The 25909-nt window shown below is 32.8% G+C and overlaps 1 protein-coding gene across 1 annotated transcript in view; it reads right to left on the bottom strand.

Annotated features, from left to right (window-relative positions):
• Positions 1–25909, bottom strand: part of LOC6053312 (sodium channel protein Nach) — a 36240-nt gene that overhangs the window by 259 nt on the left and 10072 nt on the right. The window contains exons 2-4 of the mRNA XM_038251080.1: positions 5101–5754; positions 4837–5036; positions 4503–4778 (exon numbers count right to left, since the gene is read on the bottom strand). Coding sequence (XP_038107008.1) covers positions 4503–4778; positions 4837–5036; positions 5101–5754 — 1130 coding nt within the window. The remainder of the gene's footprint in view (positions 1–4502; positions 4779–4836; positions 5037–5100; positions 5755–25909) is intronic.

Genomic DNA, 25909 nt, shown 5'->3' with positions numbered 1-25909 from the left:
GAAGGGTGGTGCAACATATTTATTTTATTTGTATTTCTTTCATTCGGTCATAAAGAATATTTAAAAATTACTTTCATGGTAGTATTAATTTACAACCTATATAGTTTATGAGTTCATATTGCAAGCATCAATTTGAAAATTTGGGACATTATTTAGTATTTTTTCAAAACAATTTATAAAACAAATCAATTAAATCAGTTTGTACTACTTTAAACATTTATGTAGAAAAAGTGAAAACCAATGGGTGAATTATTATTATTATATTTTTTTAAGCTTTTGTTTATTGGACATGATTATGAATTGTTTAAATCCGATTGATTGATTTTATTAAGTTTAAGTTCTTTTCTTCTAACAATTCAATCAAATGCAGGCTCTTTTGTAATTTTTCCAAAAAATTAAGAAAAAGTTTTTCTTTTTTCTTTTTTTCGATTTTGATGATTATTTTAAAAAAAATGTTCTTTTTTGTATTTTTTGTAATTTTTATTCGTGGTTTAAACTTTCAACATCAAGTTTTTATACAAAAAAAAATAACTAAAACATGTTTTATAATGATACAACTTTTTTTAAATTTTTTTTCTTGCTCTTGTTAGTGCCTTAGCTAAAAAAATAATAGTTCCAAAGTGAATTATGATGAAACACACAGCTGAAAGCAACTCAAAAACTATGTTGTGTACTGCAAAAGAACTTATTGTAGCGTCATTATTCACCTATAAAACCGAATTGAATTGAATCGAATTATAACAAAATAAAAATACGTCATCAATTTTACAAAAATAGAATCCGAAACTTTTTTTTAGGACCCTTTTTGATTCTTAGATTAGGCCGATGCAAATATTTCTCAATCTTTTCGTCCCATGCAATTTGAAATTTTATTATGACAAAATGTCAGGAACAAAAAAACATTTCATATTAAATAGATTTTTAAACAAAAACACATTGCTTTGGAATAATGTTTGTTTGTATTAAAAGTTTGTTATTTTATTTTTTTTGTTTTCTCACATTCAACCTTTTGTCCATTCGACATTTTGCGCGGCGCGTCGAAAACCCCATTTTTTATCATATCATAATTTCAGTAATTTAAGCATTCTTGCAATTTTAGATATTTTCGCATTTTCAGCATATTTGAGAATTTAAGCAATTTCAACAATTTAAGCAATTTTAGTAATTTTAGCAATGTTAGCAATGTTAGCAATTATAGGAATATTAGCAGTTTGGAAATTTTAATTTTTTTGTAAATTTGAGAATATTTGCAATTTGAGATTTATTGGCAATTTCAACACTTTTAGCAAATTAGAGAATTTTGAAAATTTCAACAATTTTAGTTATTTTAGTTATTAAAATTTTAGCTTTTTTAGCAATTTTAGCTAATTTGAGAATTTTAGCAATTTCATCAATTTAAGCTATTTTAACGATTTCAACTATTTGAGCTTTTTAAGAAATTTCAGCAATTTTAGAAAATTTGAGATTTTTTTTGCAATTTCAACAATTTTAGCTTTTTTAGCAATTTCAACAATTTTAGCAAATTTGAGCAATTTCAATAATTTTAGCTATTGTAGCAATTTCGACAATTTGAGCTTTTTTAGCAATTTCAGCAATTTTAGCAAATTTGAGAATTTTAACAATTTCAACAATTTTAGCTATTGAAGCAATTTCAACAATTTGAGCCTTTTTAGTAATTTCAGCAATTTTTGCTAATTTGAGAATTTTAGCAATTTCAACAATTTTAGCTTTTTTAGCAATTTCAACAATTTTAGCAAATTTTAGAATTTTAGCAATTTCAACAATTTTAGCTATTGTAGCAATTTCAACAATTTAAGCTTTTTTAGCAATTTCAACTATTTTAGCAATTTTAGCAAATATAGGAATGTTAGCAGTTTTGGCAATTTAAGCTATTTCAGCAATTTTAGCATATTTGAGAATTTCAGCAATGTTAGCAACAATTTGGAAATTTTAGTTTTTTTGTAAATTTGAGAATTTTTGCAATTTGAGATTTTTGAGCAATTTCAACACTTTTAGCAAATTAGAGAATTTTGAAAATTTCAACACTTTTGGCTATTTTAGCAATTAAAATTTTAGCTTTTTTAGCAATTTTAGCTAATTTGAGAATTTTAGCAATTTCATCAATTTTAGCTATTTTAACGATTTCAACTATTTGAGCTTTTTAAGAAATTTCAGCAATTTTAGCAAATTTGAGATTTTTTTTTGCAATTTCAACAATTTTAGCTTTTTTAGCAATTTCAACAATTTGAGCAAATTTGAGAATTTGAGCAATTTCAACAATTTTAGCTATTGAAGCAATTTCAACAATTTGAGCTTTTCTAGCAATTTCAGCAATTTTAGCTAATTTGAGAATTTTAGCAATTTCAACAATTTTAGCTTTTTTAGCAATTTCAACAATTTTAGCAAATTTGAGAATTTTAGCAATTTCAACAATTTTAGCTATTGTAGCAATTTCAACAATTTTAGCTTTTTTAGCAATTTCAACTATTTTAGCAATTTTAGCAAATATAGGAATTTTAGCAGTTTTGGCAATTTAAGCTATTTCAGCAATTTTAGCATATTTGAGAATTTCAGCAATGTTAGCAACAATTTGGAAATTTTAGTTTTTTTGTAAATTTGAGAATTTTTGCAATTTGAGATTTTTGAGCAATTTCAACACTTTTAGCAAATTAGAGATTTTTGAAAATTTCAACAATTTTGGCTATTTTAGCAATAAAAATTTTAGCTTTTTTAGCAATTTTAACTAATTTGAGAATTTTAGCAATTTCATCAATTTTAGCTATTTTAACGATTTAAACTATTTGAGCTTTTTAAGAAATTTCAGCAATTTTAGCAAATTTGAGATTTTTTTTTGCAATTTCAACAATTTGAGCTTTTTTTAGCAATTTCAACAATTTTAGCAAATTTGAGAATTTTAGCAATTTCAACAATTTTAGCTATTGTAGCAATTTCAACAATTAAAGCTTTTTTAGCAATTTCAACCATTTTAGCAATTTTAGCAAATATAGGAATTTTAGCAGTTTTGGCAATTTAAGCTATTTCAGCAATTTTAGCATATTTGAGAATTTTAGCAATTTCAACAATTTTAGCTATTGTAGCAATTTCAACAATTTGAGCTTTTTAGCAATTTCAGCAATTTTAGAAATGTTAGCAAATATTGAAATTTTAGCAGTTTTAGCAATTTTAGCCAATTCAGCAATTTAAGCAATTTCAACAATTTTAGATATTTTAGAAATTTCAACAATTTTAGCTTGTTCAGCAAATCAGAAATTTTGGCAAATTTTAGAATTTAGGCAATTTCAACAATTTTAGCTATTTAAGAAATTTCAACAATTTTAGCAATTTTAAAAATTTGCGCTTTTTAAGCAATTTCAGCAAATTTAGCAGATTTGAGAACTTTAGCAATTTCAACAATTTAAGCTTTTTTAGCATTTCGGCAATTATAGCAAATTTAAGAATTTTGGCAATTTCAACAATTTTAGCAAATATAGGAATTTTAGCAATTTTGGCAATTTTGGCTATTTCAACAATTTTAGCAATTTTAGCAATGTTAGCAGCAATTTCGGCAATTTTAGCAATTTTGACAATTTTAGCAATTTAAACAATTTGAGCAATACACGCAATTTTAGCAATGCTATCAAATATAGGAATTTTAGCAAATTTGATGATTTTATTAACTTTAGCAATTTCAATAATTTTAGCTTACATTAAAGGAATTTGGGCCGTTTTGTAAATTTTAGCTATTTCAGCACTTAAGAAATTTAAGCAATTTAAAACAATGTTAGCAGCAATTTTGACAATTTAAACAATTTTAGCAAATTTGAGATTTTATGCAATTTTAGCAATGTAAGCAGCAATTTTAGCAAATTTGAGAATTTTAGCAATTTAAGCAAATTTAACAATGTTAGCAATGTTAACAAATATAGGAATTTCAGCAGTTTTGCAAATTTTTGCTATTTCAGCATTTTTAGCAAATTTGCGAATTTCAGCAATTTAAGCAATGTTAACAGCAATTTTACAATTATTTTAGAAAAGGAATTCCTATTCCAATTTTGAGTCCAATCCGAGCACTTTTGTTTTCGGCCGTGCTGCTTAGGTGAAAATTAATATTTAAACTCTCTTGCCGAAAATTCCACAAACCAAAAATTGAAAAATAAGACAAAGGTGAGACACTTTACCCCTATATTATTAGTACAGTGGACTCTCTCTGTGTCGGTATTGAAAAGGGAAGTCCAGAGCGGGAGGTATCAAATTATAGAACGAAGCAATCCATGTTGTTGGAAGGGACTGACAAGAAATATTGATATCTAAAAGGTCGACAGCCACAGAGTAGACTGTACTATATTTCTTAGTTTTCCGCCTCAACATCGCAAAAAAATACATTACAAATGGTTTTTAATAAAGAATGGAATAATTAGTTCAAAAATTAACAGATTTAAATAATATTGAGGAATAAAATGTTGGACACCACCCTAAGCCCACAGACTCCCCCTCACACTCACCAACCAAATCCAACCGGCCGCGCACCACATTCCGCTTGTACCGCTCCGTTGGCAGCGCCGACAGTTCAATCTCAATCGTCGAGTAGCGCTTTTCCGGGTTGAAAATGCTTTCGCGCCAATCGTGCACGATCGCAATGTCCACCTCGGTGCAGGACGGCAGGCAGTCACACACGACCCCGCGCTTCCCGGTGGACCAGCTCGGGATGACGATCGTCAGCTCCTCGTAGTTGGTGTTCAGACAGACGAGGCCCGCCATGTCACATCTTTGAGCGGGGTCTGATCGAGCATCGAAGGTATTTCATAAAGAAATCATAATTTAATTTGATCAACTTACCTGAATTCGGCATCAAGTGGTTCGTACAGTTGCAAGTTTTAAGTTGCTTATCCTTTCTACACTGGACAGAGCATGCACTGTAGCTGTAGTACGCATGAACGTCCAGAATGTTCTCGTCCGGAAATCGACACTTTCGTTGCTCCACACTAACCTGTTTCGTTTCCGGATCATTTTCGATGTCCTTGATGGAAATTTGTCTTCTAAAATGATTTTAAAGCCATGAGACTAAAAAAAATCGAAACAATTGATTTAGAATTTACTAACTTGTACGAAATGTAATAATCAATCAGCAAAACCTCAGACTTGGGAGTGATCAAATTGGGAACATCCTCCTCACCCAAGGTGTAAATCAATGCCTCTGTCAAAACCGAAATCCTCAACTTCCCCGGCCCGGTATACTTGTTCGATATCATATCGATCTTCAGCGGATTCTTCGCACTTGTTTGCAACGAATTGACCGCATAACACAGCCCCAACTCTGTCTCCATCGGCTGAAAGTACTTGCAGCAATCAAACGGCTTATCATTCCAGTAGCACTCCTCCAATGTGTCCTCGCAGGAACTCCTCACCAACCGGGCATAGCTCGAAAAGTTACTGAAAAAACAATTCTCCGTCGTGTCCTCTCCACCACACTCGTTCAACGTATGGTACGACTCTCCCCTAAAGTAGCTAATCTCATTGAGGACCTCCTCCATGGCAAAGTCATGATCCGGTCCCCAAAGGTCATCCGCGACCGCTTGAATCCGCTCCATGTTGCGCATTTCGCAGACCACGACCGCAGGGAACTTGGTGTTCCAGTCGCGGTAGCTGGTCTCCACCACGAAGGAGATCGCGCTGGTTCGGAACGCTTCGAGGGAGGCTTCGATTAGGAGGGCCGAGCCGATCCAGGACACGATCACGCAGACGATCCAGAAGGCACTAAGAGAAAAAAAAAATTTGAAAATATTGGTCATTTTGGTCATTTCGATCATTTTGGTCATTTTGATCATTTTGGTCATTTTAGTCATTTTTGTCATTTTGGTGATTTTGGTGATTTTGGTGATTTTGGTAATTTTGGTCATTTCGGTCATTTTGGTCATTTTGGTGATTTTGGTCATTTTGATCATTTTGGTCATTTTTAACATTTTGGTCGTTTTGATCTTTTTGGTCATTTTGTTATTTTTGTCATTTTGGGCATTTTGGTCATTTTGATTATTTCGGTCATTTCGGTCATTTTTGACATTTTGGTCATTTTGGTCATTTTGGTCATTTTGGTCATTTCGACCATTTCGATCATTTTGATCATTTTGGTCATTTTGGTCATTTTGATCATTTTGGTCATTTTGATCATTTTGGTCATTTTGGTGATTTTCGTCATTTTGGTGATTTGGTGATTAGGTGATTTTGGTGATTTTGGTGATTTTGGTCATTTTCATCATTTTGGTCATTTCGATCATTTCGATCATTTTGGTCATTTTGGTCATTTTGGTCATTTCGATCATTTTTGTCATTTTTATCATTTCGATCATTTTGGTCATTTTGGCCATTTCGATCATTTTGGTCATTTTGGTCATTTTGGTGATTTTGGTGATTTTGGTCATTTTGGTGATTTCGATCATTTCGATCATTTTGGTCATGTTGGTCATTTTGGTCATTTTTGTCATTTTGGTCATTTTGGTCATTTCGATCATTTTGGTCATTTCGATCATTTTGGTCATGTTGGTCATTTTGGTCATTTTTGTCATTTTGGTCATTTTGGTCATTTCGATCATTTTGGTCATTTCGATCATTTCGATCATTTTGGTCATTTTGGTCATTTCGATCATTTTGGTCATTTCGATCATTTCGATCATTAAGATCATTTTGGTCATTTTGGTCATTTTGGTCATTTTGGTGATTTTGATCATTTTGGTCATTTTGGTGATTTTCGTCATTTTGGTGATTTGGTGATTAGGTGATTTTGGTGATTTTGGTCATTTTGGTCATTTTCATCATTTTGGTCATTTCGATCATTTCGATCATTTTGGTCATTTTGGTCATTTCGACATTTTGGTCATTTTGATCATTCCGATCATTTTGGTCATTTTGATCATTTTGGCCATTTCGATCATTTCGATCATTTTGGTCATTTTGGTCATTTTGGTCATTTTGATCATTTTGGTCATTTTGGTGATTTTCGTCATTTTGGTGATTTGGTGATTAGGTGATTTAGGTGATTTTGGTGATTTTGGTGATTTTGGTCATTTCGATCATTTCGATCATTTTGGTCATGTTGGTCATTTTGGTCATTTTGGTCATTTTGGCCAGTTCGATCATTTTGGTCATTTTGATCATTTCGATCATTTCGATCATTTTGGTCATTTTGATCATTTTGGTCATTTTGGTGAATTTGGTCTTTTTGGTGATTTCGGTCATTTTGGTCATTTCAGTCATTTCGACCATTTTGGTCATTTTAGCGATTTTGGTCATTTCGATCATTGAGATCATTTTGGTCATTTTGGTCATTTCGATCATTTTGGCCAGTTCGATCATTTTGGTCATTTTGATCATTTTGGCCATTTCGATCATTTCGATCATTTTGGTCATTTTGGTGATTTTGGTGATTTTGGTGATTTTGGTCATTTTGGTGATTTCGATCATTTTGATCATTTTGGTCATGTTGGTCATTTTGGTCATTTTTTTCATTTTGGTCATTTTGGTCATTTCGATCATTTTGGTCATTTCGATCATTTTGGTCATTTCGATCATTTCGATCATTTTGGTCATTTTGATCATTTTGGCCATTTCGATCATTTCGATCATTTTGGTCATTTTGGTCATTTTGGTCATTTTGATCATTTTGGTCATTTTGGTGATTTTCGTCATTTTGGTGATTTGGTGATTAGGTGATTTAGGTGATTTTGGTCATTTCGATCATTTCGATCATTTTGGTCATGTTGGTCATTTTGGTCATTTTTGTCATTTTGGTCATTTTGGCCAGTTCGATCATTTTGGTCATTTTGATCATTTCGATCATTTCGATCATTTTGGTCATTTTGATCATTTTGGTCATTTTGGTGAATTTGGTCTTTTTGGTGATTTTGGTCATTTTGGTCATTTCAGTCATTTCGACCATTTTGGTCATTTTAGCGATTTTGGTCATTTCGATCATTTCGATCATTTTGGTCATTTTGATCATTTCGATCATTTTGGTCATTTTGATCATTTTGGCCATTTCGATCATTTCGATCATTTTGGTCATTTTGATCATTTTGGTCATTTTGATCATTTTGGTCATTTTGGTGAATTCGGTCTTTTTGGTGATTTTGGTCATTTTGGTCATTTCAGTCATTTCGACCATTTTGGTCATTTTAGCGATTTTGGTCATTTCGATCATTTCGATCATTTTGGTCATGTTGGTCATTTTGGTCATTTTTGTCATTTTGGTCATTTTGGTCATTTCGATCATTTTGGCCATTTCGATCATTTCGATCATTTTGGTCATTTTGGTCATTTTGGTCATTTTGATCATTTTGGTCATTTGGTGATTTTCGTCATTTTGGTGATTTGGTGATTAGGTGATTTAGGTGATTTTGGTCATTTCGATCATTTCGATCATTTTGGTCATGTTGGTCATTTTGGTCATTTTTGTCATTTTGGTCATTTTGGCCAGTTCGATAATTTTGGTCATTTTGATCATTTCGATCATTTCGATCATTTTGGTCATTTTGATCATTTTGGTCATTTTGGTGAATTTGGTCTTTTTGATGATTTTGGTCATTTTGGTCATTTCAGTCATTTCGACCATTTTGGTCATTTTAGCGATTTTGGTCATTTCGATCATTTTGATCATTTTGGTCATTTTGATCATTTCGATCATTTTGGTCATTTTGTTCATTTTGGCCATTTCGATCATTTCGATCATTTTGGTCATTTTGATCATTTTGGTCATTTTGGTGATTTTCGTCATTTTGGTGATTTGGTGATTAGGTGATTTTGGTGATTTTGGTGATTTTGGTCATTTCGATCATTTCGATCATTTTGGTCATGTTGGTCATTTTGGTCATTTTTGTCATTTTGGTCATTTTGGCCAGTTCGATCATTTTGGTCATTTTGATCATTTCGATCATTTCGATCATTTTGGTCATTTTGATCATTTTGGTCATTTTGGTGAATTTGGTCTTTTTGGTGATTTTGGTCATTTTGGTCATTTCAGTCATTTCGACCATTTTGGTCATTTTAGCGATTTTGGTCATTTCGATCATTTCGATCATTTTGGTCATGTTGGTCATTTTGGTCATTTTTGTCATTTTGGTCATTTTGGTCATTTCGATCATTTTGATCATTTCGATCATTTTGGTCATTTTGGTCATTTTGGTCATTTTGATCATTTTGGTCATTTTGGTGATTTTCGTCATTTTGGTGATTTGGTGATTAGGTGATTTAGGTGATTTTGGTGATTTTGGTGATTTTGGTCATTTCGATCATTTCGATCATTTTGGTCATGTTGGTCATTTTGGTCATTTTGGTCATTTTGGCCAGTTCGATCATTTTGGTCATTTTGATCATTTCGATCATTTCGATCATTTTGGTCATTTTGATCATTTTGGTCATTTTGGTGAATTTGGTCTTTTGGTGATTTCGGTCATTTTGGTCATTTCAGTCATTTCGACCATTTTGGTCATTTTAGCGATTTTGGTCATTTCGATCATTGAGATCATTTTGGTCATTTTGGTCATTTCGATCATTTTGGCCAGTTCGATCATTTTGGTCATTTTGATCATTTTGGCCATTTCGATCATTTCGATCATTTTGGTCATTTTGGTGATTTTGGTGATTTTGGTGATTTTGGTCATTTTGGTGATTTCGATCATTTTGATCATTTTGGTCATGTTGGTCATTTTGGTCATTTTTGTCATTTTGGTCATTTTGGTCATTTCGATCATTTTGGTCATTTCGATCATTTTGGTCATTTCGATCATTTCGATCATTTTGGTCATTTTGATCATTTTGGCCATTTCGATCATTTCGATCATTTTGGTCATTTTGGTCATTTTGGTCATTTTGATCATTTTGGTCATTTTGGTGATTTTCGTCATTTTGGTGATTTGGTGATTAGGTGATTTAGGTGATTTTGGTCATTTCGATCATTTCGATCATTTTGGTCATGTTGGTCATTTTGGTCATTTTTGTCATTTTGGTCATTTTGGCCAGTTCGATCATTTTGGTCATTTTGATCATTTCGATCATTTCGATCATTTTGGTCATTTTGATCATTTTGGTCATTTTGGTGAATTTGGTCTTTTTGGTGATTTTGGTCATTTTGGTCATTTCAGTCATTTCGACCATTTTGGTCATTTTAGCGATTTTGGTCATTTCGATCATTTCGATCATTTTGGTCATGTTGGTCATTTTGGTCATTTTTGTCATTTTGGTCATTTTGGTCATTTCGATCATTTTGGTCATTTTGATCATTTCGATCATTTTGGTCATTTTGATCATTTTGGTCATTTTGGTGAATTCGGTCTTTTTGGTGATTTTGGTCATTTTGGTCATTTCAGTCATTTCGACCATTTTGGTCATTTTAGCGATTTTGGTCATTTCGATCATTTCGATCATTTTGGTCATGTTGGTCATTTTGGTCATTTTTGTCATTTTGGTCATTTTGGTCATTTCGATCATTTTGGCCATTTCGATCATTTCGATCATTTTGGTCATTTTGGTCATTTTGGTCATTTTGATCATTTTGGTCATTTGGTGATTTTCGTCATTTTGGTGATTTGGTGATTAGGTGATTTAGGTGATTTTGGTCATTTCGATCATTTCGATCATTTTGGTCATGTTGGTCATTTTGGTCATTTTTGTCATTTTGGTCATTTTGGCCAGTTCGATAATTTTGGTCATTTTGATCATTTCGATCATTTCGATCATTTTGGTCATTTTGATCATTTTGGTCATTTTGGTGAATTTGGTCTTTTGATGATTTTGGTCATTTTGGTCATTTCAGTCATTTCGACCATTTTGGTCATTTTAGCGATTTTGGTCATTTCGATCATTTCGATCATTTTGGTCATTTTGATCATTTCGATCATTTTGGTCATTTTGTTCATTTTGGCCATTTCGATCATTTCGATCATTTTGGTCATTTTGATCATTTTGGTCATTTTGGTGATTTTCGTCATTTTGGTGATTTGGTGATTAGGTGATTTTGGTGATTTTGGTGATTTTGGTCATTTCGATCATTTCGATCATTTTGGTCATGTTGGTCATTTTGGTCATTTTTGTCATTTTGGTCATTTTGGCCAGTTCGATCATTTGGTCATTTTGATCATTTCGATCATTTCGATCATTTTGGTCATTTTGATCATTTTGGTCATTTTGGTGAATTTGGTCTTTTTGGTGATTTTGGTCATTTTGGTCATTTCAGTCATTTCGACCATTTTGGTCATTTTAGCGATTTTGGTCATTTCGATCATTTCGATCATTTTGGTCATGTTGGTCATTTTGGTCATTTTTGTCATTTTGGTCATTTTGGTCATTTCGATCATTTTGGCCATTTCGATCATTTCGATCATTTTGGTCATTTTGGTCATTTTGGTCATTTTGGTCATTTTGATCATTTTGGTCATTTTGGTGAATTTGGTCTTTTTGGTGATTTTGGTCATTTTGGTCATTTCAGTCATTTCGACCATTTTGGTCATTTTAGCGATTTTGGTCATTTCGATCATTTCGATCATTTTGGTCATGTTGGTCATTTTGGTCATTTTTGTCATTTTGGTCATTTTGGTCATTTCGATCATTTTGGCCATTTCGATCATTTCGATCATTTTGGTCATTTTGATCATTTCGATCATTTCGATCATTTTGGTCATTTTGATCATTTTGGTCATTTTGGTGAATTCGGTCTTTTTGGTGATTTTGGTCATTTTGGTCATTTCAGTCATTTCGACCATTTTGGTCATTTTAGCGATTTTGGTCATTTCGATCATTTCGATCATTTTGGTCATGTTGGTCATTTTGGTCATGTTGGTCATTTTGGTCATTTTTGTCATTTTGGTCATTTTGGCCAGTTCGATCATTTTGGTCATTTTGATCATTTCGATCATTTCGATCATTTTGGTCATTTTGATCATTTTGGTCATTTTGGTGAATTTGGTCTTTTTGGTGATTTTGGTCATTTTGGTCATTTCAGTCATTTCGACCATTTTGGTCATTTTAGCGATTTTGGTCATTTCGATCATTTCGATCATTTTGGTCATGTTGGTCATTTTGGTCATGTTGGTCATTTTGGTCATTTTTGTCATTTTGGTCATTTTGGCCAGTTCGATCATTTTGGTCATTTTGATCATTTCGATCATTTCGATCATTTTGGTCATTTTGATCATTTTGGTCATTTTGGTGAATTCGGTCTTTTTGGTGATTTTGGTCATTTTGGTCATTTCAGTCATTTCGACCATTTTGGTCATTTTAGCGATTTTGGTCATTTCGATCATTTCGATCATTTTGGTCATGTTGGTCATTTTGGTCATTTTTGTCATTTTGGTCATTTTGGTCATTTCGATCATTTTGGCCATTTCGATCATTTCGATCATTTTGGTCATTTTGGTCATTTTGGTCATTTTGATCATTTTGGTCATTTGGTGATTTTCGTCATTTTGGTGATTTGGTGATTAGGTGATTTAGGTGATTTTGGTCATTTCGATCATTTCGATCATTTTGGTCATGTTGGTCATTTTGGTCATTTTTGTCATTTTGGTCATTTTGGCCAGTTCGATAATTTTGGTCATTTTGATCATTTCGATCATTTCGATCATTTTGGTCATTTTGATCATTTTGGTCATTTTGGTGAATTTGGTCTTTTTGATGATTTTGGTCATTTTGGTCATTTCAGTCATTTCGACCATTTTGGTCATTTAGCGATTTTGGTCATTTCGATCATTTCGATCATTTTGGTCATTTTGATCATTTCGATCATTTTGGTCATTTTGATCATTTTGGCCATTTCGATCATTTCGATCATTTTGGTCATTTTGATCATTTTGGTCATTTTGGTGATTTTCGTCATTTTGGTGATTTGGTGATTAGGTGATTTAGGTGATTTTGGTCATTTCGATCATTTCGATCATTTTGGTCATGTTGGTCATTTTGGTCATTTTTGTCATTTTGGTCATTTTGATCATTTCGATCATTTCGATCATTTTGGTCATTTTGATCATTTTGGTCATTTTGGTGAATTTGGTCTTTTTGGTGATTTTGGTCATTTTGGTCATTTCAGTCATTTCGACCATTTTGGTCATTTTAGCGATTTTGGTCATTTCGATCATTTCGATCATTTTGGTCATTTTGGTCATTTTGGTCATTTTGATCATTTTGGTCATTTTGGTGATTTTCGTCATTTTGGTGATTTGGTGATTAGGTGATTTAGGTGATTTTGGTCATTTCGATCATTTCGATCATTTTGGTCATGTTGGTCATTTTGGTCATTTTTGTCATTTTGGTCATTTTGGCCAGTTCGATAATTTTGGTCATTTTGATCATTTCGATCATTTCGATCATTTTGGTCATTTTGATCATTTTGGTCATTTTGGTGAATTTGGTCTTTTTGATGATTTTGGTCATTTTGGTCATTTCAGTCATTTCGACCATTTTGGTCATTTTAGCGATTTTGGTCATTTCGATCATTTCGATCATTTTGGTCATTTGATCATTTCGATCATTTTGGTCATTTTGATCATTTTGGCCATTTCGATCATTTCGATCATTTTGGTCATTTTGATCATTTTGGTCATTTTGGTGATTTTCGTCATTTTGGTGATTTGGTGATTAGGTGATTTAGGTGATTTTGGTCATTTCGATCATTTCGATCATTTTGGTCATGTTGGTCATTTTGGTCATTTTTGTCATTTTGGTCATTTTGATCATTTCGATCATTTCGATCATTTTGGTCATTTTGGTCATTTTGGTCATTTTGGTCATTTCGATAATTTTGGTCATTTTGATCATTTCGATCATTTTGGTCATTTTGATCATTTTGGTCATTTTGGTGAATTTGGTCTTTTTGGTGATTTTGGTCATTTTGGTCATTTCAGTCATTTCGACCATTTTGGTCATTTTAGCGATTTTGGTCATTTCGATCATTTCGATCATTTTGGTCATGTTGGTCATTTTGGTCATTTTTGTCATTTTGGTCATTTTGGTCATTTCGATCATTTTGGCCATTTTGATCATTTCGATCATTTCGATCATTTTGGTCATTTTGATCATTTTGGTCATTTTGGTGATTTTCGTCATTTTGGTGATTTGGTGATTAGGTGATTTAGGTGATTTTGGTCATTTCGATCATTTCGATCATTTTGGTCATGTTGGTCATTTTGGTCATTTTTGTCATTTTGGTCATTTTGGCCAGTTCGATAATTTTGGTCATTTTGATCATTTCGATCATTTCGATCATTTTGGTCATTTTGATCATTTTGGTCATTTTGGTGAATTTGGTCTTTTTGATGATTTTGGTCATTTTGGTCATTTCAGTCATTTCGACCATTTTGGTCATTTTAGCGATTTTGGTCATTTCGATCATTTCGATCATTTTGGTCATTTTGATCATTTTGGTCATTTTGGTGATTTTCGTCATTTTGGTGATTTGGTGATTAGGTGATTTTGGTGATTTTGGTGATTTTGGTCATTTCGATCATTTCGATCATTTTGGTCATGTTGGTCATTTTGGTCATTTTTGTCATTTTGGTCATTTTGGCCAGTTCGATCATTTTGGTCATTTTGATCATTTCGATCATTTCGATCATTTTGGTCATTTTGATCATTTTGGTCATTTTGGTGAATTTGGTCTTTTTGGTGATTTTGGTCATTTTGGTCATTTCAGTCATTTCGACCATTTTGGTCATTTAGCGATTTTGGTCATTTCGATCATTTCGATCATTTTGGTCATGTTGGTCATTTTGGTCATTTTTGTCATTTTGGTCATTTTGGTCATTTCGATCATTTTGGCCATTTCGATCATTTCGATCATTTTGGTCATTTTGGTCATTTTGGTCATTTTGATCATTTTGGTCATTTGGTGATTTTCGTCATTTTGGTGATTTGGTGATTAGGTGATTTAGGTGATTTTGGTCATTTCGATCATTTCGATCATTTTGGTCATGTTGGTCATTTTGGTCATTTTTGTCATTTTGGTCATTTTGGCCAGTTCGATAATTTTGGTCATTTTGATCATTTCGATCATTTCGATCATTTTGGTCATTTTGATCATTTTGGTCATTTTGGTGAATTTGGTCTTTTTGGTGATTTCGGTCATTTTGGTCATTTCAGTCATTTCGACCATTTTGGTCATTTTAGCGATTTTGGTCATTTCGATCATTGAGATCATTTTGGTCATTTTGGTCATTTCGATCATTTTGGCCATTTCGATCATTTTGGTCATTTTGATCATTTTGGCCATTTCGATCATTTCGATCATTTTGGTCATTTTGGTGATTTTGGTGATTTTGGTGATTTTGGTCATTTTGGTGATTTCGATCATTTTGATCATTTTGGTCATGTTGGTCATTTTGGTCATTTTTGTCATTTTGGTCATTTTTGTCATTTCGATCATTTTGGTCATTTCGATCATTTTGGTCATTTCGATCATTTCGATCATTTTGGTCATTTTGATCATTTTGGCCATTTCGATCATTTCGATCATTTTGGTCATTTTGGTCATTTTGGTCATTTTGATCATTTTGGTCATTTTGGTGATTTTCGTCATTTTGGTGATTTGGTGATTAGGTGATTTAGGTGATTTTGGTCATTTCGATCATTTCGATCATTTTGGTCATGTTGGTCATTTTGGTCATTTTTGTCATTTTGGTCATTTTGGCCAGTTCGATAATTTTGGTCATTTTGATCATTTCGATCATTTCGATCATTTTGGTCATTTTGATCATTTTGGTCATTTTGGTGAATTTGGTCTTTTTGATGATTTTGGTCATTTTGGTCATTTCAGTCATTTCGACCATTTTGGTCATTTTAGCGATTTTGGTCATTTCGATCATTTCGATCATTTTGGTCATTTTGATCATTTCGATCATTTTGGTCATTTTGATCATTTTGGCCATTTCGATCATTTTGATCATTTTGGTCATTTTGATCATTTTGGTCATTTTGGTGATTTTCGTCATTTTGGTGATTTGGTGATTAGGTGATTTTGGTGATTTTGGTGATTTTGGTCATTTCGATCATTTCGATCATTTTGGTCATGTTGGTCATTTTGGTCATTTTTGTCATTTTGGTCATTTTGGCCAGTTCGATCATTTGGTCATTTTGATCATTTCGATCATTTCGATCATTTTGGTCATTTTGATCATTTTGGTCATTTTGGTGAATTTGGTCTTTTTGGTGATTTTGGTCATTTTGGTCATTTCAGTCATTTCGACCATTTTGGTCATTTAGCGATTTTGGTCATTTCGATCATTTCGATCATTTTGGTCATGTTGGTCATTTTGGTCATTTTTGTCATTTTGGTCATTTTGGTCATTTCGATCATTTTGATCATTTCGATCATTTTGGTCATTTTGGTCATTTTGGTCATTTTGATCATTTTGGTCATTTTGGTGATTTTCGTCATTTTGGTGATTTGGTGATTAGGTGATTTAGGTGATTTTGGTCATTTCGATCATTTCGATCATTTTGGTCATGTTGGTCATTTTGGTCATTTTTGTCATTTTGGTCATTTTGGCCAGTTCGATCATTTGGTCATTTTGATCATTTCGATCATTTCGATCATTTTGGTCATTTTGATCATTTTGGTCATTTTGGTGAATTTGGTCTTTTTGGTGATTTTGGTCATTTTGGTCATTTCAGTCATTTCGACCATTTTGGTCATTTAGCGATTTTGGTCATTTCGATCATTTCGATCATTTTGGTCATGTTGGTCATTTCGATCATTTTGGCCATTTCGATCATTTCGATCATTTTGGTCATTTTGGTCATTTTGGTCATTTTGATCATTTTGGCCATTTCGATCATTTCGATCATTTTGGTCATTTTGGTCATTTTGGTCATTTTGATCATTTTGGTCATTTTGGTGATTTTCGTCATTTTGGTGATTTGGTGATTAGGTGATTTAGGTGATTTTGGTCATTTCGATCATTTCGATCATTTTGGTCATGTTGGTCATTTTGGTCATTTTTGTCATTTTGGTCATTTTGGCCAGTTCGATAATTTTGGTCATTTTGATCATTTCGATCATTTCGATCATTTTGGTCATTTTGATCATTTTGGTCATTTTGGTGAATTTGGTCTTTTTGATGATTTTGGTCATTTTGGTCATTTCAGTCATTTCGACCATTTTGGTCATTTAGCGATTTTGGTCATTTCGATCATTTCGATCATTTTGGTCATGTTGGTCATTTCGATCATTTTGGCCATTTCGATCATTTCGATCATTTCGATCATTTTGGTCATTTTGGTCATTTCGATCATTTTGGCCATTTCGATCATTTCGATCATTTTGGTCATTTTGGTCATTTTGGTCATTTTGATCATTTTGGTCATTTGGTGATTTTCGTCATTTTGGTGATTTGGTGATTAGGTGATTTAGGTGATTTTGGTCATTTCGATCATTTCGATCATTTTGGTCATGTTGGTCATTTTGGTCATTTTTGTCATTTTGGTCATTTTGGCCAGTTCGATCATTTGGTCATTTTGATCATTTCGATCATTTCGATCATTTTGGTCATTTTGATCATTTTGGTCATTTTGGTGAATTTGGTCTTTTGGTGATTTTGGTCATTTTGGTCATTTCAGTCATTTCGACCATTTTGGTCATTTTAGCGATTTTGGTCATTTCGATCATTTCGATCATTTTGGTCATGTTGGTCATTTCGATCATTTTGGCCATTTCGATCATTTCGATCATTTCGATCATTTTGGTCATTTTGGTCATTTCGATCATTTTGGCCATTTCGATCATTTCGATCATTTTGGTCATTTTGGTCATTTTGGTCATTTTGATCATTTTGGTCATTTTGGTGATTTTCGTCATTTTGGTGATTTGGTGATTAGGTGATTTAGGTGATTTTGGTCATTTCGATCATTTCGATCATTTTGGTCATGTTGGTCATTTTGGTCATTTTTGTCATTTTGGTCATTTTGGCCAGTTCGATAATTTTGGTCATTTTGATCATTTCGATCATTTTTGGTCATTTTGGTGATTTTCGTCATTTTGGTGATTTGGTGATTAGGTGATTTTGGTGATTTTGGTGATTTTGGTCATTTCGATCATTTCGATCATTTTGGTCATGTTGGTCATTTTGGTCATTTTTGTCATTTTGGTCATTTTGGCCAGTTCGATCATTTTGGTCATTTTGATCATTTCGATCATTTCGATCATTTTGGTCATTTTGATCATTTTGGTCATTTTGGTGAATTTGGTCTTTTTGGTGATTTTGGTCATTTTGGTCATTTCAGTCATTTCGACCATTTTGGTCATTTTAGCGATTTTGGTCATTTCGATCATTTCGATCATTTTGGTCATTTTGGTCATTTTGGTCATTTTGATCATTTTGGTCATTTTGGTCATTTCGATCATTTTGATCATTTCGATCATTTGGTCATTTTGGTCATTTTGGTCATTTTGATCATTTTGGTCATTTTGGTGATTTTCGTCATTTTGGTGATTTGGTGATTAGGTGATTTAGGTGATTTTGGTCATTTCGATCATTTCGATCATTTTGGTCATGTTGGTCATTTTGGTCATTTTTGTCATTTTGGTCATTTTGGCCAGTTCGATCATTTGGTCATTTTGATCATTTCGATCATTTCGATCATTTTGGTCATTTTGATCATTTTGGTCATTTTGGTGAATTTGGTCTTTTTGGTGATTTTGGTCATTTTGGTCATTTCAGTCATTTCGACCATTTTGGTCATTTTAGCGATTTTGGTCATTTCGATCATTTCGATCATTTTGGTCATGTTGGTCATTTCGATCATTTTGGCCATTTCGATCATTTCGATCATTTTGGTCATTTTGGTCATTTTGGTCATTTTGATCATTTTGGCCATTTCGATCATTTCGATCATTTTGGTCATTTTGGTCATTTTGGTCATTTTGATCATTTTGGTCATTTGGTGATTTTCGTCATTTTGGTGATTTGGTGATTAGGTGATTTAGGTGATTTTGGTCATTTCGATCATTTCGATCATTTTGGTCATGTTGGTCATTTTGGTCATTTTTGTCATTTTGGTCATTTTGGCCAGTTCGATCATTTGGTCATTTTGATCATTTCGATCATTTCGATCATTTTGGTCATTTTGATCATTTTGGTCATTTTGGTGAATTTGGTCTTTTTGGTGATTTTGGTCATTTTGGTCATTTCAGTCATTTCGACCATTTTGGTCATTTTAGCGATTTTGGTCATTTCGATCATTTCGATCATTTTGGTCATGTTGGTCATTTCGATCATTTTGGCCATTTCGATCATTTCGATCATTTCGATCATTTTGGTCATTTTGGTCATTTCGATCATTTTGGCCATTTCGATCATTTCGATCATTTTGGTCATTTTGGTCATTTTGGTCATTTTGATCATTTTGGTCATTTGGTGATTTTCGTCATTTTGGTGATTTGGTGATTAGGTGATTTAGGTGATTTTGGTCATTTCGATCATTTCGATCATTTTGGTCATGTTGGTCATTTTGGTCATTTTTGTCATTTTGGTCATTTTGGCCAGTTCGATAATTTTGGTCATTTTGATCATTTCGATCATTTCGATCATTTTGGTCATTTTGATCATTTTGGTCATTTTGGTGAATTTGGTCTTTTTGATGATTTTGGTCATTTTGGTCATTTCAGTCATTTCGACCATTTTGGTCATTTTAGCGATTTTGGTCATTTCGATCATTTCGATCATTTTGGTCATTTGATCATTTCGATCATTTTGGTCATTTTGATCATTTTGGCCATTTCGATCATTTCGATCATTTTGGTCATTTTGGTCATTTTGGTCATTTTGGTCATTTCGATCATTTTGGTCATTTTGATCATTTCGATCATTTTGGTCATTTTGATCATTTTGGTCATTTTGGTGAATTTGGTCTTTTTGGTGATTTTGGTCATTTTGGTCATTTCAGTCATTTCGACCATTTTGGTCATTTTAGCGATTTTGGTCATTTCGATCATTTCGATCATTTCGATCATTTTGGTCATTTTGGTCATTTTGGCCATTTCGATCATTTCGATCATTTCGATCATTTTGGTCATTTTGGTCATTTCGATCATTTTGGCCATTTCGATCATTTCGATCATTTTGGTCATTTTGGTCATTTTGGTCATTTTGATCATTTTGGTCATTTTGGTGATTTTCGTCATTTTGGTGATTTGGTGATTAGGTGATTTAGGTGATTTTGGTCATTTCGATCATTTCGATCATTTTGGTCATGTTGGTCATTTTGGTCATTTTTGTCATTTTGGTCATTTTGGCCAGTTCGATCATTTGGTCATTTTGATCATTTCGATCATTTCGATCATTTTGGTCATTTTGATCATTTTGGTCATTTTGGTGAATTTGGTCTTTTTGGTGATTTTGGTCATTTTGGTCATTTCAGTCATTTCGACCATTTTGGTCATTTAGCGATTTTGGTCATTTCGATCATTTCGATCATTTTGGTCATGTTGGTCATTTCGATCATTTTGGCCATTTCGATCATTTCGATCATTTCGATCATTTTGGTCATTTTGGTCATTTCGATCATTTTGGCCATTTCGATCATTTCGATCATTTTGGTCATTTTGGTCATTTTGGTCATTTTGATCATTTTGGTCATTTTGGTGATTTTCGTCATTTTGGTGATTTGGTGATTAGGTGATTTAGGTGATTTTGGTCATTTCGATCATTTCGATCATTTTGGTCATGTTGGTCATTTTGGTCATTTTTGTCATTTTGGTCATTTTGGCCAGTTCGATAATTTTGGTCATTTTGATCATTTCGATCATTTCGATCATTTTGGTCATTTTGATCATTTTGGTCATTTTGGTGAATTTGGTCTTTTTGATGATTTTGGTCATTTTGGTCATTTCAGTCATTTCGACCATTTTGGTCATTTTAGCGATTTTGGTCATTTCGATCATTTCGATCATTTTGGTCATTTTGATCATTTCGATCATTTTGGTCATTTTGATCATTTTGGCCATTTCGATCATTTCGATCATTTTGGTCATTTTGGTCATTTTGGTCATTTTGGTCATTTCGATCATTTTGGCCATTTCGATCATTTCGATCATTTTGGTCATTTTGGTCATTTTGGTCATTTTGGTCATTTTGGTCATTTTGGTGATTTTCGTCATTTTGGTGATTTGGTGATTAGGTGATTTAGGTGATTTTGGTCATTTCGATCATTTCGATCATTTTGGTCATGTTGGTCATTTTGGTCATTTTTGTCATTTTGGTCATTTTGGCCAGTTCGATCATTTTGGTCATTTTGATCATTTCGATCATTTCGATCATTTTGGTCATTTTGATCATTTTGGTCATTTTGGTGAATTTGGTCTTTTGGTGATTTCGGTCATTTTGGTCATTTCAGTCATTTCGACCATTTTGGTCATTTTAGCGATTTTGGTCATTTCGATCATTTCGATCATTTTGGTCATGTTGGTCATTTCGATCATTTTGGCCATTTCGATCATTTCGATCATTTCGATCATTTTGGTCATTTTGGTCATTTCGATCATTTTGGCCATTTCGATCATTTCGATCATTTTGGTCATTTTGGTCATTTTGGTCATTTTGATCATTTTGGTCATTTGGTGATTTTCGTCATTTTGGTGATTTGGTGATTAGGTGATTTAGGTGATTTTGGTCATTTCGATCATTTCGATCATTTTGGTCATGTTGGTCATTTTGGTCATTTTTGTCATTTTGGTCATTTTGGCCAGTTCGATCATTTGGTCATTTTGATCATTTCGATCATTTCGATCATTTTGGTCATTTTGATCATTTTGGTCATTTTGGTGAATTTGGTCTTTTTGGTGATTTTGGTCATTTTGGTCATTTCAGTCATTTCGACCATTTTGGTCATTTTAGCGATTTTGGTCATTTCGATCATTTCGATCATTTTGGTCATGTTGGTCATTTCGATCATTTTGGCCATTTCGATCATTTCGATCATTTCGATCATTTTGGTCATTTTGGTCATTTCGATCATTTTGGCCATTTCGATCATTTCGATCATTTTGGTCATTTTGGTCATTTTGGTCATTTTGATCATTTTGGTCATTTTGGTGATTTTCGTCATTTTGGTGATTTGGTGATTAGGTGATTTAGGTGATTTTGGTCATTTCGATCATTTCGATCATTTTGGTCATGTTGGTCATTTTGGTCATTTTTGTCATTTTGGTCATTTTGGCCAGTTCGATAATTTTGGTCATTTTGATCATTTCGATCATTTCGATCATTTTGGTCATTTTGATCATTTTGGTCATTTTGGTGAATTTGGTCTTTTGATGATTTTGGTCATTTTGGTCATTTCAGTCATTTCGACCATTTTGGTCATTTTAGCGATTTTGGTCATTTCGATCATTTCGATCATTTTGGTCATTTTGATCATTTCGATCATTTTGGTCATTTTGATCATTTTGGCCATTTCGATCATTTCGATCATTTTGGTCATTTTGGTCATTTTGGTCATTTTGGTCATTTCGATCATTTTGGTCATTTTGATCATTTCGATCATTTTGGTCATTTTGATCATTTTGGTCATTTTGGTGAATTTGGTCTTTTTGGTGATTTTGGTCATTTTGGTCATTTCAGTCATTTCGACCATTTTGGTCATTTAGCGATTTTGGTCATTTCGATCATTTCGATCATTTCGATCATTTTGGTCATTTTGGTCATTTTGGCCATTTCGATCATTTCGATCATTTCGATCATTTTGGTCATTTTGGTCATTTCGATCATTTTGGCCATTTCGATCATTTCGATCATTTTGGTCATTTTGGTCATTTTGGTCATTTTGATCATTTTGGTCATTTTGGTGATTTTCGTCATTTTGGTGATTTGGTGATTAGGTGATTTAGGTGATTTTGGTCATTTCGATCATTTCGATCATTTTGGTCATGTTGGTCATTTTGGTCATTTTTGTCATTTTGGTCATTTTGGCCAGTTCGATAATTTTGGTCATTTTGATCATTTCGATCATTTCGATCATTTTGGTCATTTTGATCATTTTGGTCATTTTGGTGAATTTGGTCTTTTTGATGATTTTGGTCATTTTGGTCATTTCAGTCATTTCGACCATTTTGGTCATTTTAGCGATTTTGGTCATTTCGATCATTTCGATCATTTTGGTCATTTTGATCATTTCGATCATTTTGGTCATTTTGATCATTTTGGCCATTTCGATCATTTCGATCATTTTGGTCATTTTGGTCATTTTGGTCATTTTGGTCATTTCGATCATTTTGGTCATTTTGATCATTTCGATCATTTTGGTCATTTTGATCATTTTGGTCATTTTGGTGAATTTGGTCTTTTTGATGATTTTGGTCATTTTGGTCATTTCAGTCATTTCGACCATTTTGGTCATTTTAGCGATTTTGGTCATTTCGATCATTTCGATCATTTTGGTCATTTTGATCATTTCGATCATTTTGGTCATTTTGATCATTTTGGCCATTTCGATCATTTCGATCATTTTGGTCATTTTGGTCATTTTGGTCATTTTGGTCATTTCGATCATTTTGGTCATTTTGATCATTTCGATCATTTTGGTCATTTTGATCATTTTGGTCATTTTGGTGAATTTGGTCTTTTTGGTGATTTTGGTCATTTTGGTCATTTCAGTCATTTCGACCATTTTGGTCATTTTAGCGATTTTGGTCATTTCGATCATTTCGATCATTTTGGTCATGTTGGTCATTTCGATCATTTTGGCCATTTCGATCATTTCGATCATTTCGATCATTTTGGTCATTTTGGTCATTTCGATCATTTTGGCCATTTCGATCATTTCGATCATTTTGGTCATTTTGGTCATTTTGGTCATTTTGATCATTTTGGTCATTTTGGTGATTTTCGTCATTTTGGTGATTTGGTGATTAGGTGATTTAGGTGATTTTGGTCATTTCGATCATTTCGATCATTTTGGTCATGTTGGTCATTTTGGTCATTTTGTCATTTTGGTCATTTTGGCCAGTTCGATAATTTTGGTCATTTTGATCATTTCGATCATTTCGATCATTTTGGTCATTTTGATCATTTTGGTCATTTTGGTGAATTTGGTCTTTTTGATGATTTTGGTCATTTTGGTCATTTCAGTCATTTCGACCATTTTGGTCATTTTAGCGATTTTGGTCATTTCGATCATTTCGATCATTTTGGTCATTTTGATCATTTCGATCATTTTGGTCATTTTGATCATTTTGGCCATTTCGATCATTTCGATCATTTTGGTCATTTTGGTCATTTTGGTCATTTTGGTCATTTCGATCATTTTGGCCATTTTGATCATTTCGATCATTTTGGTCATTTTGGTCATTTTGGTCATTTTGATCATTTTGGTCATTTTGGTGATTTTCGTCATTTTGGTGATTTGGTGATTAGGTGATTTAGGTGATTTTGGTCATTTCGATCATTTCGATCATTTTGGTCATGTTGGTCATTTTGGTCATTTTGTCATTTTGGTCATTTTGGCCAGTTCGATCATTTTGGTCATTTTGATCATTTCGATCATTTCGATCATTTTGGTCATTTTGATCATTTTGGTCATTTTGGTGAATTTGGTCTTTTTGGTGATTTTGGTCATTTTGGTCATTTCAGTCATTTCGACCATTTTGGTCATTTTAGCGATTTTGGTCATTTCGATCATTTCGATCATTTTGGTCATGTTGGTCATTTCGATCATTTTGGCCATTTCGATCATTTCGATCATTTCGATCATTTTGGTCATTTTGGTCATTTCGATCATTTTGGCCATTTCGATCATTTCGATCATTTTGGTCATTTTGGTCATTTTGGTCATTTTGATCATTTTGGTCATTTGGTGATTTTCGTCATTTTGGTGATTTGGTGATTAGGTGATTTAGGTGATTTTGGTCATTTCGATCATTTCGATCATTTTGGTCATGTTGGTCATTTTGGTCATTTTTGTCATTTTGGTCATTTTGGCCAGTTCGATCATTTGGTCATTTTGATCATTTCGATCATTTCGATCATTTTGGTCATTTTGATCATTTTGGTCATTTTGGTGAATTTGGTCTTTTTGGTGATTTTGGTCATTTTGGTCATTTCAGTCATTTCGACCATTTTGGTCATTTAGCGATTTTGGTCATTTCGATCATTTCGATCATTTTGGTCATGTTGGTCATTTCGATCATTTTGGCCATTTCGATCATTTCGATCATTTCGATCATTTTGGTCATTTTGGTCATTTCGATCATTTTGGCCATTTCGATCATTTCGATCATTTTGGTCATTTTGGTCATTTTGGTCATTTTGATCATTTTGGTCATTTTGGTGATTTTCGTCATTTTGGTGATTTGGTGATTAGGTGATTTAGGTGATTTTGGTCATTTCGATCATTTCGATCATTTTGGTCATGTTGGTCATTTTGGTCATTTTTGTCATTTTGGTCATTTTGGCCAGTTCGATAATTTTGGTCATTTTGATCATTTCGATCATTTCGATCATTTTGGTCATTTTGATCATTTTGGTCATTTTGGTGAATTTGGTCTTTTTGATGATTTTGGTCATTTTGGTCATTTCAGTCATTTCGACCATTTTGGTCATTTTAGCGATTTTGGTCATTTCGATCATTTCGATCATTTTGGTCATTTTGATCATTTCGATCATTTTGGTCATTTTGATCATTTTGGCCATTTCGATCATTTCGATCATTTTGGTCATTTTGGTCATTTTGGTCATTTTGGTCATTTCGATCATTTTGGTCATTTTGATCATTTCGATCATTTTGGTCATTTTGATCATTTTGGTCATTTTGGTGAATTTGGTCTTTTTGGTGATTTTGGTCATTTTGGTCATTTCAGTCATTTCGACCATTTTGGTCATTTTAGCGATTTTGGTCATTTCGATCATTTCGATCATTTCGATCATTTTGGTCATTTTGGTCA

This window comes from Culex quinquefasciatus, chromosome 2 (genome assembly GCF_015732765.1).
Source record: "Culex quinquefasciatus strain JHB chromosome 2, VPISU_Cqui_1.0_pri_paternal, whole genome shotgun sequence".
NCBI lineage: Eukaryota > Metazoa > Arthropoda > Insecta > Diptera > Culicidae > Culex > Culex quinquefasciatus.
The sequence above is the reverse complement of the archived record's forward strand: the minus strand, read 5'-3'. Positions and strand labels throughout refer to the sequence as shown.